This window comes from Pezoporus flaviventris, unplaced genomic scaffold (genome assembly GCF_033815535.1).
Source record: "Pezoporus flaviventris isolate CSIRO_AGI_PZ_B2104156 unplaced genomic scaffold, CSIRO_AGI_Pfla_v1 ptg000007l, whole genome shotgun sequence".
Taxonomy (NCBI): Eukaryota; Metazoa; Chordata; class Aves; order Psittaciformes; family Psittacidae; genus Pezoporus; species Pezoporus flaviventris.
Window position 1 is genome coordinate 12572046 of NW_026892555.1, and position 12654 is coordinate 12584699.

Below are 12654 nucleotides of genomic sequence, written 5' to 3' on the forward strand. Positions count from 1 at the left end.
TCAGCAGTGGGGGTGAAGTAAGCCGAGGGGTGTGTAATTCTCACCACCAGCCCTGACCCCTCTCAGCTAATTGGCAAGTTGGGTCTTGGGAGAAAGACAAAGGGAGTGCATGTCATTTCTCTGCATGACTGATCACTTAGCTGGGAAAGAAGCTTAAAGGGGCAACAGCCTGGAGGTACTGTGCTATCCTGGGCCTGACCCCATTACAGAGGTCGTTCAAGGAGAACAAGAAAACAGCCCTGGTATTTTTAATATTTCAGTGTACTAAAACACTGGGGTCTCCAGCAGTTCTTAGTGACTATAATGAATAAGAGGAACCTTAACAGTTCAAACATTTCTTGATTATTTGTTCTTACACTCAAAGAACTCAGAACTCAGACTTAAATTTCACATGGCTTAAAAAGGGATTCACTGACAGCTACTCACTGGGACTTAAACAGAACAAATCAGTTCATCTACTGCAGGAGAAAATGCTAAGGAGATGACCTGTGTCCACTTGCTCATCTGCCAACTCCTTCTTTTCCCTGCTCACTCCTGTTATTCTTTGTTTCTTGCATGACTACTTCTTGCTAGGTGAAAGGTTAGGAAGAATGAGGCTAAACTAAGCTAACAGAAAAAAGTGCCACATAACCTAAGCTGCAATGACTTCTTTCTGCCCTAATGAATGACAAAATAATGAATGAAACCTAGGACCAGGTGGGAAGCGTCATCTTCCCCACTGAGTTGTGCATCCAGATAAACAGTTTGCAGACATAGCCTGTCTTCACAATGCTGATGCCAACATAGCAAGATGTTTGAGAGACTCATTGGAGATTAAGGTGTACAAAAGAAGCCAAATGAACGAGTAAATAAGAAAAGAAATGGAAAAAGGAAATGAGACAATGAATGACGGAAATTTGGGAAAGAGAGAGAAAGTGTCTGTATTTTTCTACCTGGAAAAAGAAAATAAAACATTAAAAGCTGAAGAGATGAAAAATCATTTTAACATTCAGACTGATAAAAATGACACTACGGAGAAGACACACAAGGGCCTACAGCAAAAAATAAAACATGAGGAGGAAAAGGAGAAATAACAACAGGTAATAAAGGAACAATCTAATAAATTAACTATGTGCAAAGTTTTCCTTTTGTAACATCACATAACTAAGTCTACACAGGGGATTTTAAATGGCCAGCACATTAGACAAATGTGGAGCTTTATGTGAGGATATTGCTGCTCTGATTCAGCTACTGTCATCATCTTCATAGCAAAGCAAAGAATATGAATCTCTAAAAGCTGAAGTAGCATCAAACAGCAGTGAGAGTCCTATGGCAATTGGCACATTGCAGATTAGATTGATTATTCAATAAAGATCTTTCCTCATTACTTCTTTAAAAAAACCCAAACAAACAAACAAAAAAACCCCACCCTTGGAATACTGTTTTGATTTGGCTTAGAAAGCTTTACATTGGGGCAGATTTTTCTGTAAATCAATTGGTCATATTTAATTGGCAAAAGTTGCAGCATAGGTGCCCTCAGAATGGAATTCTTTCTTCCACTTCACACCCTCAGAAAGTCAAGACAACTAACCTCTTCAGATTCTCCTCCATCCAAAGGAATCCATGCCAGTCTATAAAAAGCAATATCTGACGAGGTGGGCTTCCAGCTGACCCTAAAACTATCGGTTGATGTTTCATCGATTTCCAAATGCTGGGGAGCAGGAACTCTTTCTGCAAAATATTATGTGAAAGAAAAGTGTGAGTAGATTGTTCTCTGAGGCTTGCACATATGGCAATATCAAGCATGTACTTGCACAGAGTATAACATGGGAGGTAGATAACAAAGGCGCTGCAGAATTCTTTGCACACTTATTTGAACTTAAGGAAGTGGTTTTGCAATTGAAGGAGCGTAATATGCACAATACATGCTCTTTATCTATTCTAAGTGGACAAGTCTCTCTGTCCTCTTTCCATTGAAGGAGTCTCATGCTCTGTGCATCATGCTCTTTTCTTTTCCTCTACCCCAAAGCAAAATCCTAATCTTTGTTCTCTGTCTGCATTTCCACTTGCTGTTTGCATGCAGATATCAACCTCTTTTTCCATACTCATACATTCTCCCTTTCTTTTCCACCTCATGTTTCTCTTTCCTCCTTCAAAGTCTTTGTCTTCCCACTTTTATGTTAGAAATCATTAATAAGTGTCATCAGCCATCTGTTTAATGCAGAAATAGTCACAGAAACTATAAATGTGCTAAACAGACTGCAGGAGCCTTAAATTACTCATACGTTCTCCTTTTGGAGTTCCAGTTCCTGTTTATATGAAGTTCTGCCCTTTACTGCCTAGACAGTTCACTGGTTAATTGTATGATTCAGAATTTACCACACTTAGCTGAAGAGACAAATGCCATCACACTGAAAGATACTTCAGAAGACTAGGGAGACAAATGCTTTACTACCTAATGGCATAAAAGATGCTTTGAAACGGCTGATTGTGGAAAGACTTCTTAATAAATGAACCTTATCCATATAAATGTTTTCAAGATGTCAACAGATTTCTCACATGAGGAAGGATATAACTGGTCCCATAATAAGGGAGCAAAAATGCTGAAAACCCCAATAAAAATAACAAAAGGATTCCACATATATGAATTCACAGCCAGAGATACTTGCTGTTACTGGTCTTACTTTCCAGTAAAGTAAGAGAGGATAAAAATTCTTCCTGGAAAGCCTTCAAAATTCAGTAATACTTACTTGTGGTAAAGCTGCCAGTAAGTGGTTCAGATTGACCTTCATCATACAGAGAGAAAATAGCAGCAGTATACTCTGTAAGGGGTGCCAGACTTTGTAGAGTATGGGTTGAAACACGACCAACTTCCACCTAGAGAAAGCATAATTTGCAGTAGATGTTGATCATACACTTTACACTTTTGTCTGAAATTCTGCTGGGTAATGCTACAGAAAGAAAATGTCACGTTATTAGTATGGAAATTCTGTGAAACTACGAACAAGCATAAATTCAGGGCCATAACAGCTGACAAAAAAGTAAAATACGCGAACTAGAGAAAAGGCAAATTTTGTTTATGACAAAATAGAGTAAAAGAGAACTCCGCCTTAGTAAGCCTAACTCGCTAATGTATCTGCTCTGCGTGTTCAGGAACCCAGAGAGGGAAGGAACTTTTGGGGCTGTTGAATCCAGTCCCCCAATGGATAATCATTGCCTAAACAATTATGGTTTACATTTGTCAAGAGACAAGATAATATTTTTTTCTGGTCTTTACCCAGACTTCAGTTACATGACTTTGCTGAGGACATACTGCTCAAGGCTTTATAAACTGACAGTTTATCAGTTCAACTATTCAGCGTCACACTAGCTTGGCACCAAAGGGAAATTCTACTGATGCAGTACAACAAAAAAAATGACACCACCTCTTTTAACAGACATAAAGGAAAAGTAAATAATAACCTACTGAACAGTCATGCTATGAAGGGTATTACCACAAACCTGAGACATTCAAATATCATTGTTATGAGTGCAGCCAGAGGTATTACATGTATTAAGGGTAATCAATAGGAAGAGGTCAAGTGATTTCTAATTTAAATTCTAAGGGACATAGGAGAAAGAAAAGACACAAAATATAGCACTGGAATGCTTTCTTCGAAGCTCGGGAACAGCTTCTTCAGAACTAATATTCTATCCTGTATGGATGAAAGGCCAGATATGTCCCCCAGAAGAAACACAATTACACATAACTACTATTAATGACTTTTTTTTGGAGGGCTAAATTATCCATGGCAACTTATGACATAAGGGATCTGGACTGTATTAATAATTGGACCAGTTTACTGCATTTTCTGTATTTTTTTTTAATTTCTGTGTTAATATCATTCCATCCCATTTTTCATTCTATCACAGGATTCATGCTACTAAAAGCTATTCTAAAGAACTTTTAGTAAGAAGGCATAACTAAAATTGCACAAGTAAATTATTAAATGCAAAAATTTAAGTTAGAACATCTTGGTATTATATTATCATTCTGTCTTAGCCAAATCCTGTTACTAGAGAGTTTTTAATATAAATTTAAGTAATAAATGTTAAGAAAATGTGGTGAAGCCTTCAGATAGTCTTTTTGAATGAGCTTGGGTCCATGACATATGATATACTGAAAGTATCATTATCTGTATTGAACCAAGAATACAAATTTCCACACCATGTATTGTCAAGTTCCTGCATGTACACACCATTGTTCACTTGAGTAGTTTCCTTTAGTTTACGTGCAATAGCAATGACTGCTCTGGTATGTAAGATGTTCAAAGTAACGTCCCCCACATGTATGATCCACTCCAAATCAACACCCAACACTAAGCAAACTCTTGTTCGCACTCAGCTTCAGAATTCTCTAATAAATAATTTTTACAGCTTGCAAGGTAGCTTTTGTTTATAAAAGTTGCCATTAATAATTACAGAAGTTTGGGGATTGGATGTCTGAGATTGGTTAAGGGAAGAGAGATACTAATAATTTACCTCATTGGTTTCTGTTCCATCTGTTTTAACGTACATGATGCGATAGCCGTTCACATTTTTGGAAGCAGGATCCCATGTTAGCTTAGCACTGTTGTGCCCAACATTAGAAAATTTCAGGTTTGTTGGTGGACTTAGAGGCACTTAAAAAGGAAACAGATGAAATCATGAAAGTGATTGCAGGTTTTAGCTGTGACATTTTTAATGTCTTGAAAATTATCATCACATTTTCCATTCGAAAATTTCTATCAACAATATTAATATTAAAAGGCCTACAGCAATGGAGTTAACCCAAGTACTTACAGGTAAAATAGCTTAGCTCTTTGCTGAAACAGAACTTTTAGTCTTGCTAAGTGAATATCAACTAATACTGAAAAACAAATAATGCTATTGTACATAGGAGGTATCATAGCAAGATCTAGCCTAGACAATACTTGCAAGAAATTTGTGTTTGTAAATTAATTTAATTCGATCAGATCTTTATCCTGTATTTGTTTTCCATGAGTATCCCAGCAAAAATATTTCAATATTATTTCAACGACAATAACATTTGGGCCAAAATCTTTCTGAATCCTAAAAGCCCCTGACATAAGGGTTAGTTTGTCCAAAAAGCATAACTAGCTCAGATGATCTCCAAAGATGCTGGTTTTGTTTTTGTTTTTGTTTTTTACCTCTGCTTAACCTTTCCTCTTTTATTATAGAAATAAGCTCTTTGGTAACAGCAATCCTGGTGAAAGTCATATTTATGTACTATATATTCCTTGACTGTCATGAACTAAAAGAAATGAGTCTCAGATTGCATCCACTTTTCTATAACACCAGAGAAAACTCTGTGTGCTGTCTGTTAGTCTCAGCAGTGGGCTCTGTATTAGCTCAACATCTGCTAATTTTCTCTGAATTGTGAAACTTTTCTCTATCCATCCTGCCTTCGCACACGCTCATCCCCAATCCACGTGGACAGATAAATATCAGCACTTCAGAAGCTGTTTCCCTCAAACAAGAGCACATGGGAAAAAGAAAAAGATTTAAAAAATCCGTATATTATGTGGGATCTTTAGCCAGGCCATATATTAATTCAGAATCTGCAAGCAAACACCTAACCAGCTTAGGAACAGTCAAGTCAACTTGGCTGTGAGAAAAGACGGGAACACATTGGAATTGTATCAGATGGGTTTGCCACACTTCCTGGCATTCAATATATTCCTCTGAGTCTAGTGAAGAGAGTATCACATGTTGGCTTTCCTTTCTACTTTCTGTCAGTCATGGAATGCACTTCATTTCACCATCCAGGCCATACCACAAAATGCCTCAGTCTCAGCTCTTTCCGTTCAGAACCAGCTTCCTGACAGCATTGCTCTCAAACAGTCAATCCTGATGCCAGAGTCATGTCATATTTACGTGAGTCTTGGATAAATTCTGGACCCAGAAAGAAACCACACCACAGAATGGGTTTGCTGGTCATGCCTCTGTTTTGCAGAGAGAAAGGTTCACTACAGTAACTGAGATGATACAGTGTATAGAAAAGTTTTATTTACTAAATGTAGAGTATCAGATACTACACATAATACTACACCAAATTGGGCAGACCACTCTCCAGGCAGATATATGCTTCAGGAAGAAAATACTAGGTAGCCTATTCATTAGTTGGAAGCCAGAAATACTAATAATAAACACCCCCCCCCCAAAAAAAAACCAAAACAAACCCAAACCAACTACAAAAAAAAGTAGCTTAAATCTTTTGAATCCAGACAGGAGAGACATTACCATTGAACACTGACCATGTGAGACAGGTGTGTTCAACAAGAGCTTTCTTTCCTCCCAGACTGCCCCACTATCTTATCAATCAAAGCCTGTTGGAAGAGTGCTTATTTGAATAGCTTCCTATGGAAGACTAGAAACAATCTTCATTCACATTACAGTGCTATAAAACAGTCAGAGCTCGCTGCATTGAAGTCATCCTAAAAATAAATGAAGGTTGCTGGGTAGTTATGGTGGTTTTTTATTCTGGTCTGGTAGTAGCAGTGAGAATGGGCTGACGAACACGTGTTACTGGCTTCTGTGATCAAATGCTGCAGTCATGAATCCTCAGTTTGTGCCAATGGATCTGGAATTTGCATGTGATCTTCCATCCAATGTGTTAGTCAGATTTCGAGCTGTGCAGCCTCCAAGATCATATGACATGAAGTGAATCCAGGCTGGCACAGTCATAAGCTACATAAACTACTGTTCAGGGTAAATGAAACCAGATATTGGTCAGAAATTGACCAAAAGCATGGGGGATACACACATATACACAATAAAAAACCAAAACCAAACCCAAACAAAAAAACATAAAAACAAAAAAAAAAACACTAACAAAAAAAAAAAAGAAGGAGCAAGAGACAGAGGGACAAAAAGCCAAAGATTTGATTATCCAAGTGTTAAGGATCTTCTACACTTGTTTCAAGTCCCCAAACATGTCCAGGTTGCAGTAGTTTCTTATTTGCACTTGTCTGTCTACAACTGTCCTCTCAGAGATGACCCAGTTCAAACAGCATTCCTGGAGCTTCCTCCACTATTATTTGATGACCTGACATCAGTTGCTCTGGCCCTTCCTTTTCTTAGCACTTTCATGCCTGAACTTCTGTCACCTATTAAATATAAGTCACTTTCACACTGGCTTACTCATGCCAGGAGCACAAAACAAGAGGAAGCAATTGCTCCACTGCTGGGAGCAAAAGAGATGTCACTGAATGCAGTTGCAGAAACATCCCAGCAGCACAATCCCTTATTTTCAATTCCATTGTCTTCCAGTTGATAAGGCTATTTAGAGACCTGACAGAGTGCTGTGTAGAATTAGCAGAGGACAGAATTTTGCTGGCAAAACTCTTGCTGCTTATTAAGTAGACACTATCTATCATGAGTGCAAAGGCTCTTTCCAACCCTTCATTTACCAGATGTTAGGCAGCAGGGGCTGGACAGAAATCTTCTCTTTGCTTCTTTTCCATCTGTACTACTACTGAGCCAGAGGAATGAACTTCTCCATCTGAGCAGACTCCCCCACACATCTGGTTCTCTGGCTACAGGAGGCTAAACAGAGCAGTCTCAATTTAGCTCTATGTGATGACCTTCATTCGCCTTCAGTAACTTCAGAAAACCATCAGTAGTTCCACCAAGATCAACAGGGATCTCCACAGTACCACCACCACCAAGAGAGAGGAGTTCACAATCCTGTTTCGAAACCCAGCTGTTTTGTAGAAACTCACATACTCAGCCTCTACAAATTGTTTGTGCTGAGAAACTTCAGTGCAGTTAAGACCTTGTCCTGTGGACTATTCAAATCAGGTTTTGAAAACCAGATGTCTGCTCTAATATGTGCAAAGACTACTCTGAAATCTTAACATGAAGTCTTATTGACATGGGAGTGAATGTAGATATGTGCTACCTACAAGTAGTTTCTTGTCCTGTAAGGGGATCACTAGCTTCTTCTCCAAACATGGCATAAACTGTGACGGTATATTCTGTATTCGGCAATAGTCCATCCAGTTCAAGATCTGTTGAGGCCTCCCCAATTTTTATCTAAAAACACGCATGAATAAAAAAAGACATGTTATTTCTGAATTAGCTCATGACAGGGAAGAATACTGTTTACACACTTGAAATTAGATATGTGATCAAATGTAAGTATTTGTCTGGTACTGTGCCTGAGGTACTTGGCTCAGGCTTTGGGGATTTTGCACAGTAACTGTCAAAAAGCCAAAAGTAACATACTTGTAAGAGGACTTTAAAAGTGACTAGTCACATTAGCATGTTCTTTAGAACATGCAGCTACCAAGGCCTTTTTATTCGCAGATGTACCTTGTTTCATCTTCAGGCATAGGACTGAAATTTCATAGGAAGAACTGATTTCCATGCGCATTGAGGCTCAGATCTGTTGCTGTTGAAGGTATGTATAATTTTCCTCCTCCATCTCTTTACTGAGAGTCACATTACCATGGACTGACTTATTGTTTAAGAACAGTCTTTCCCTGGTGTAAGGCTCGCTCCTGAATCAGCCAGTTTTCAGTAAGGCCCCATTTCTAACAGAATTATGTGCTTACAGCCACTCATTTAGCAGAGAGCACAAGTCCATGCGAGCTCTCAGTAGCTTCCTATGCTCTCCACAAGTTTGCATGCTCCTGCATGCTTTTTAGTGTTCTTGCTTGAACAGAGATGTATGTATAATTACGCATACAGAAACTTGAGCATAAAAAATTTTCAGTCCTAGACCAGAAGTTCCATTGGAAATATGCTAGCAACTTTAGAAAAGTCTACTGGTTTTACTATTTTAGTGACAGAAGACTGGACTTTACCTTGTCCTATCTTCTTTTCACTCTAAAAATATCTTCTAAAATCACTTATGATGGAACACATTTTTTCTAAATTTAAAAATAAAAGTTGAACGGAACTTAAAAATAAAACAATAAAGGTTGCACCTGCAAATTCTACTTATTTTTAAAGGTCCTGATGAGAACAAAGGCTGAACTTCATATTCTTCTCATAACACACTTAGAAAATATCTTAGTTTTATTTAATTTTTTCTTCTTTTGAGTGTTTAATTTATATGATGATACAGTTTCACCTCATATATCATTTCAAATTAGTCTCTTTAGCTGAAATTGTTGCATTTTTTTGGCAGTGACATATAATCAGTTGGTACTTGCATTTTATTCATAGTCTGTAACACATACAGTACTAAATGCAGTCATGGAAAACACACTTACTGATCAAATTGGAGGTGAAATGCCATGTACTAGTTTATTCTTTAAAAGAATCGTTTTTTGAATAACTGCTATTCAAGTGAAATCATAATACATCACCTCCTTCTCATCCGCTGCCAATCCTTCTGTGAGGGGAGCATATAGGATCATGTAACCTGTGGCACCCGGTACTCCATTCCACTTCGCTCTCATGCTGCTCTGTGACACATCGTACAATTGCAGATCTGATGCCATTGGCAAAGCAACTACAGTGGAACAAGAGACAGACTTCAGTTGTCTCCCTTGAACATCCAGCTATTTTCAAACAGTTTGTTTTACCCCAGGGAACACAAGGGAATATAGCTTTCTCCAGGCGTGGAAGTGACATGACTGTGAAGAGCTGATTAGAGAAACAAGGAAACAAGGAAATGATGACCTAAGCCATTCTAATGCCAGAGCAGAGTTACCACTTCCAAAGCATTTCAGCTCCTTGTCCTAAATTGTTTTGAATATTTTAAGGGTGAGTATTTCTGGTCTTTAAGCACTGAATCACCCTGGTCAGATCTCATCCTTCTCTCTTCCTGATCTGCAGGAGGACGATGGCTCCCCATCAAAGAATGGGTATGGTTGCTATTAGGAACAAGGAACAGTTCCCAGAGGTGGCTGTTTCTGGCAATGGTTCCCAAGCCAGAGTGTGGGAGAGACAGCCATGAGGTAGGACACCCTGGAGGAAACCCTGAATGAGCACATTGTGCATGTCAAAACATTTCGACACAAACTGTTGTGTGTTTAAGGCCTGGATGTCCAAACTGGCTCCCACATCTTTGTCAGTAGAATTATGTAAATATGGGTAAGATCATCCATTGCAAATCATGGTGAATGCTAACCTGGTGTGTACAGTTGAGCAGGCTGAGTGAAATTCAAACATTATTAGGAGGTTTACTTGTGAATTTAAGGCACTGATACCAGAATCAGTATGAGTTTCTAAACATTTCTTTGCATTTCTGAAACTCTTCAGAATAGCATTTTGCACTTCTCTAACTGCCCTCACTTTCTTCCTCTCACAGAATAGCATCCCAAGGCCTTCTCCACTGCTGTGACATCATTGATGGATCCCACCAAAATATCCAGTCACTGGAGAAATACAAGGGAATTGGCTGCTCCTCCACAAAGCTCTGCTCTGCACGTTTCTGAAGAATCTGATCTGCAAACACAGATTCAGCAAGCGATTCTAATTACAGTAACTCCCAGAGCTTCTCTAATCTCCTAGTCTCCTTGTCCAAACAATAACTCCAGCCTGTCCAGCTGACATCTCCAAGGAGCAGAATATCTATTGCATTATATACAACAAACTCTAACAGAGCTTTTAACTTCCTGTATACAAAACATGTCAGCCTCATCCTTCCTTATTAATTGAGGCTGTTCACTCAGTCTGTTGTTCATGTCTGTAAACATGAGCAAAACTTCAACCTAGGCCTCTTTTTAGGTTTCCACTTCCAGGTTACCCATCTATCTTCACTTCCAAGCCTTTCACTGCCTACCTCCACCCTATGTAGACCCTCACTGATGTGGTGACATATATGAATTCCCACAACTCCTCTAATTGTAGAGAGAAACTACCCATAAACATTTTCAAATGTACTTCAGTCTCCTCTTTCAGAGTTCCACTCAGACCTCTGATACCTACAGAAAGAAACAACAATTTGCGATACTCTGAAGGCACTTTCTACTACATTATCTCATTCCTATTCAAACTGCTCAGGATCACAGAGACACTATCTCACCTGTCCTTTTCCTTATTTTGATTCTAAAAATCTACAAGAAAAATATCCTCTTACTTATGATTCATATTTTAACTCCCATCAGGAGCTTCTAAATACTCTGGCAATATAAATAAACATTAATGAAGAGGTGACTGGAAATGAAACAACTGGTATTTTCCATTGAAATTTGTAGCTGAAGAGCTCAGAACCTCAAATATAAATGTCCAGTAGATAACGATGATTTGCGTCTTGGACAGTTACCAGAGCATGCTAATACTCTGGTAACATAGAGATAAATGAAGCCTACTAAAACCCAACTTGAATAAACTAAACCATGTAAAAGTATATTTCCAGCAGTTTAAAATGTGAACATATTTTATATTTACTTCAAGTTAGAATTACTATTAAATCGGAAACCTTTTTAACTATCTGTGTGCTCTGCATATCGAATGTGTCTATTTAGATTTCACATACCTGTAAGCTATTTTCAGTGTTGTATGTGAACAAATATGACAGGTGGCTATTTTAATCTGTATGTCACACAAAGGCAGGAACGTAAATACAGTTTTCCATAGTCCTCCATTAGGATAGCAAAAAATAGTTTCAAACTGCAGATATTTTAGCATGTGAAGTGATTAATACTTGCGTAAGTCAGACTATTACTTCCAAGACACTGTCAAAGGCAGCTGTATAAAATGCTTGATGCTGCATGACCTTGGGGTGTGATCTGATCAGATCTCAGAATGCCAGCAGGGCTGGGCTCCGTTAGAACTTGACTAGGTGACTTCAAAGAAACACCAGGTGCAATATAAAACAATTCTGTTGGCTTGGTATGTTACTGTTCTCTCTGTCTCAATAAATTAAACAGGTCCTAATACTGTGTTAAGGTGTATAACATGGCTGGAAATGACATTTGGGAAGACAGACTAAAACAGAAGTCTCAATTTTATATGATCCTATTTTATTTTCAGATTGGAAAGATTTGCAGTGACACAGAATAAAAGAACCACTGAGGATGAAAGTCATCTTTTGACATCTAGCTTAACTAACTTCCCTGGTCAGTCAGGGTCAGCTAGAACCATGTCCAGTTGGACTTTTAATATCTCCAGAGGCAGACTCCACAACCTCTCTGGACAATCTATTCCAGTGGTTGACCACAATGACAATAACATTGTCATAGAACCATAGAATGGTTTGTGTTGAAAGGGACCTTAAAGATCATCCAGTTCCAGCCTCTCCCTGTCATGGGCAGGCACACCTCCCACTACATCAGATTGCATCAAGCCCTGTCCAACCTGGCCTTGAACAACCTCTCTGGGCAACCTGTGCCAGTGTCTCACCACCCTCATCAGTGCTGAGCAGGGGGCAAGAATCACCTCTTTCAACTTGTTGCAATCCTTTCCTAATGCAATCCAAGAGGCTCTTGGCCTTCTTTGTGACAAGGGTGCATTGCTGGTTCACAGCTTGCTGTGTACCAAGATCCCCAGGTCCTCTTCTGCAGAGCTGCCATCCAGGTGGTCACCCCCCAATGTACACTAAAACATGGAGTTATTCCTCCTCAGGGAGAAGAATGCAGTTATCCTTGCCAGCCTTCTGTCACCTTTGCTTGATTTCCTGCTTGTCAGTGTGGACCTTTCTTGAACTTGTAGGACATGATCTTTGGGTATCGACCTGCT

General features: G+C 38.9%; 1 protein-coding gene across 3 annotated transcripts in view; it reads right to left on the reverse strand.

Annotated features, from left to right (window-relative positions):
* Window positions 1-12654, reverse strand: part of COL14A1 (collagen type XIV alpha 1 chain) — a 117301-nt gene that overhangs the window by 65151 nt on the left and 39496 nt on the right. For all 3 annotated transcript variants that reach the window (XM_061447802.1, XM_061447803.1, XM_061447805.1), the window contains 5 exons: window positions 9336-9481; window positions 7926-8055; window positions 4501-4640; window positions 2730-2856; window positions 1571-1710 (listed from right to left, as the gene is read on the reverse strand). In XM_061447802.1, the coding sequence (XP_061303786.1) occupies window positions 1571-1710; window positions 2730-2856; window positions 4501-4640; window positions 7926-8055; window positions 9336-9481 (683 nt within the window). The remainder of the gene's footprint in view (window positions 1-1570; window positions 1711-2729; window positions 2857-4500; window positions 4641-7925; window positions 8056-9335; window positions 9482-12654) is intronic.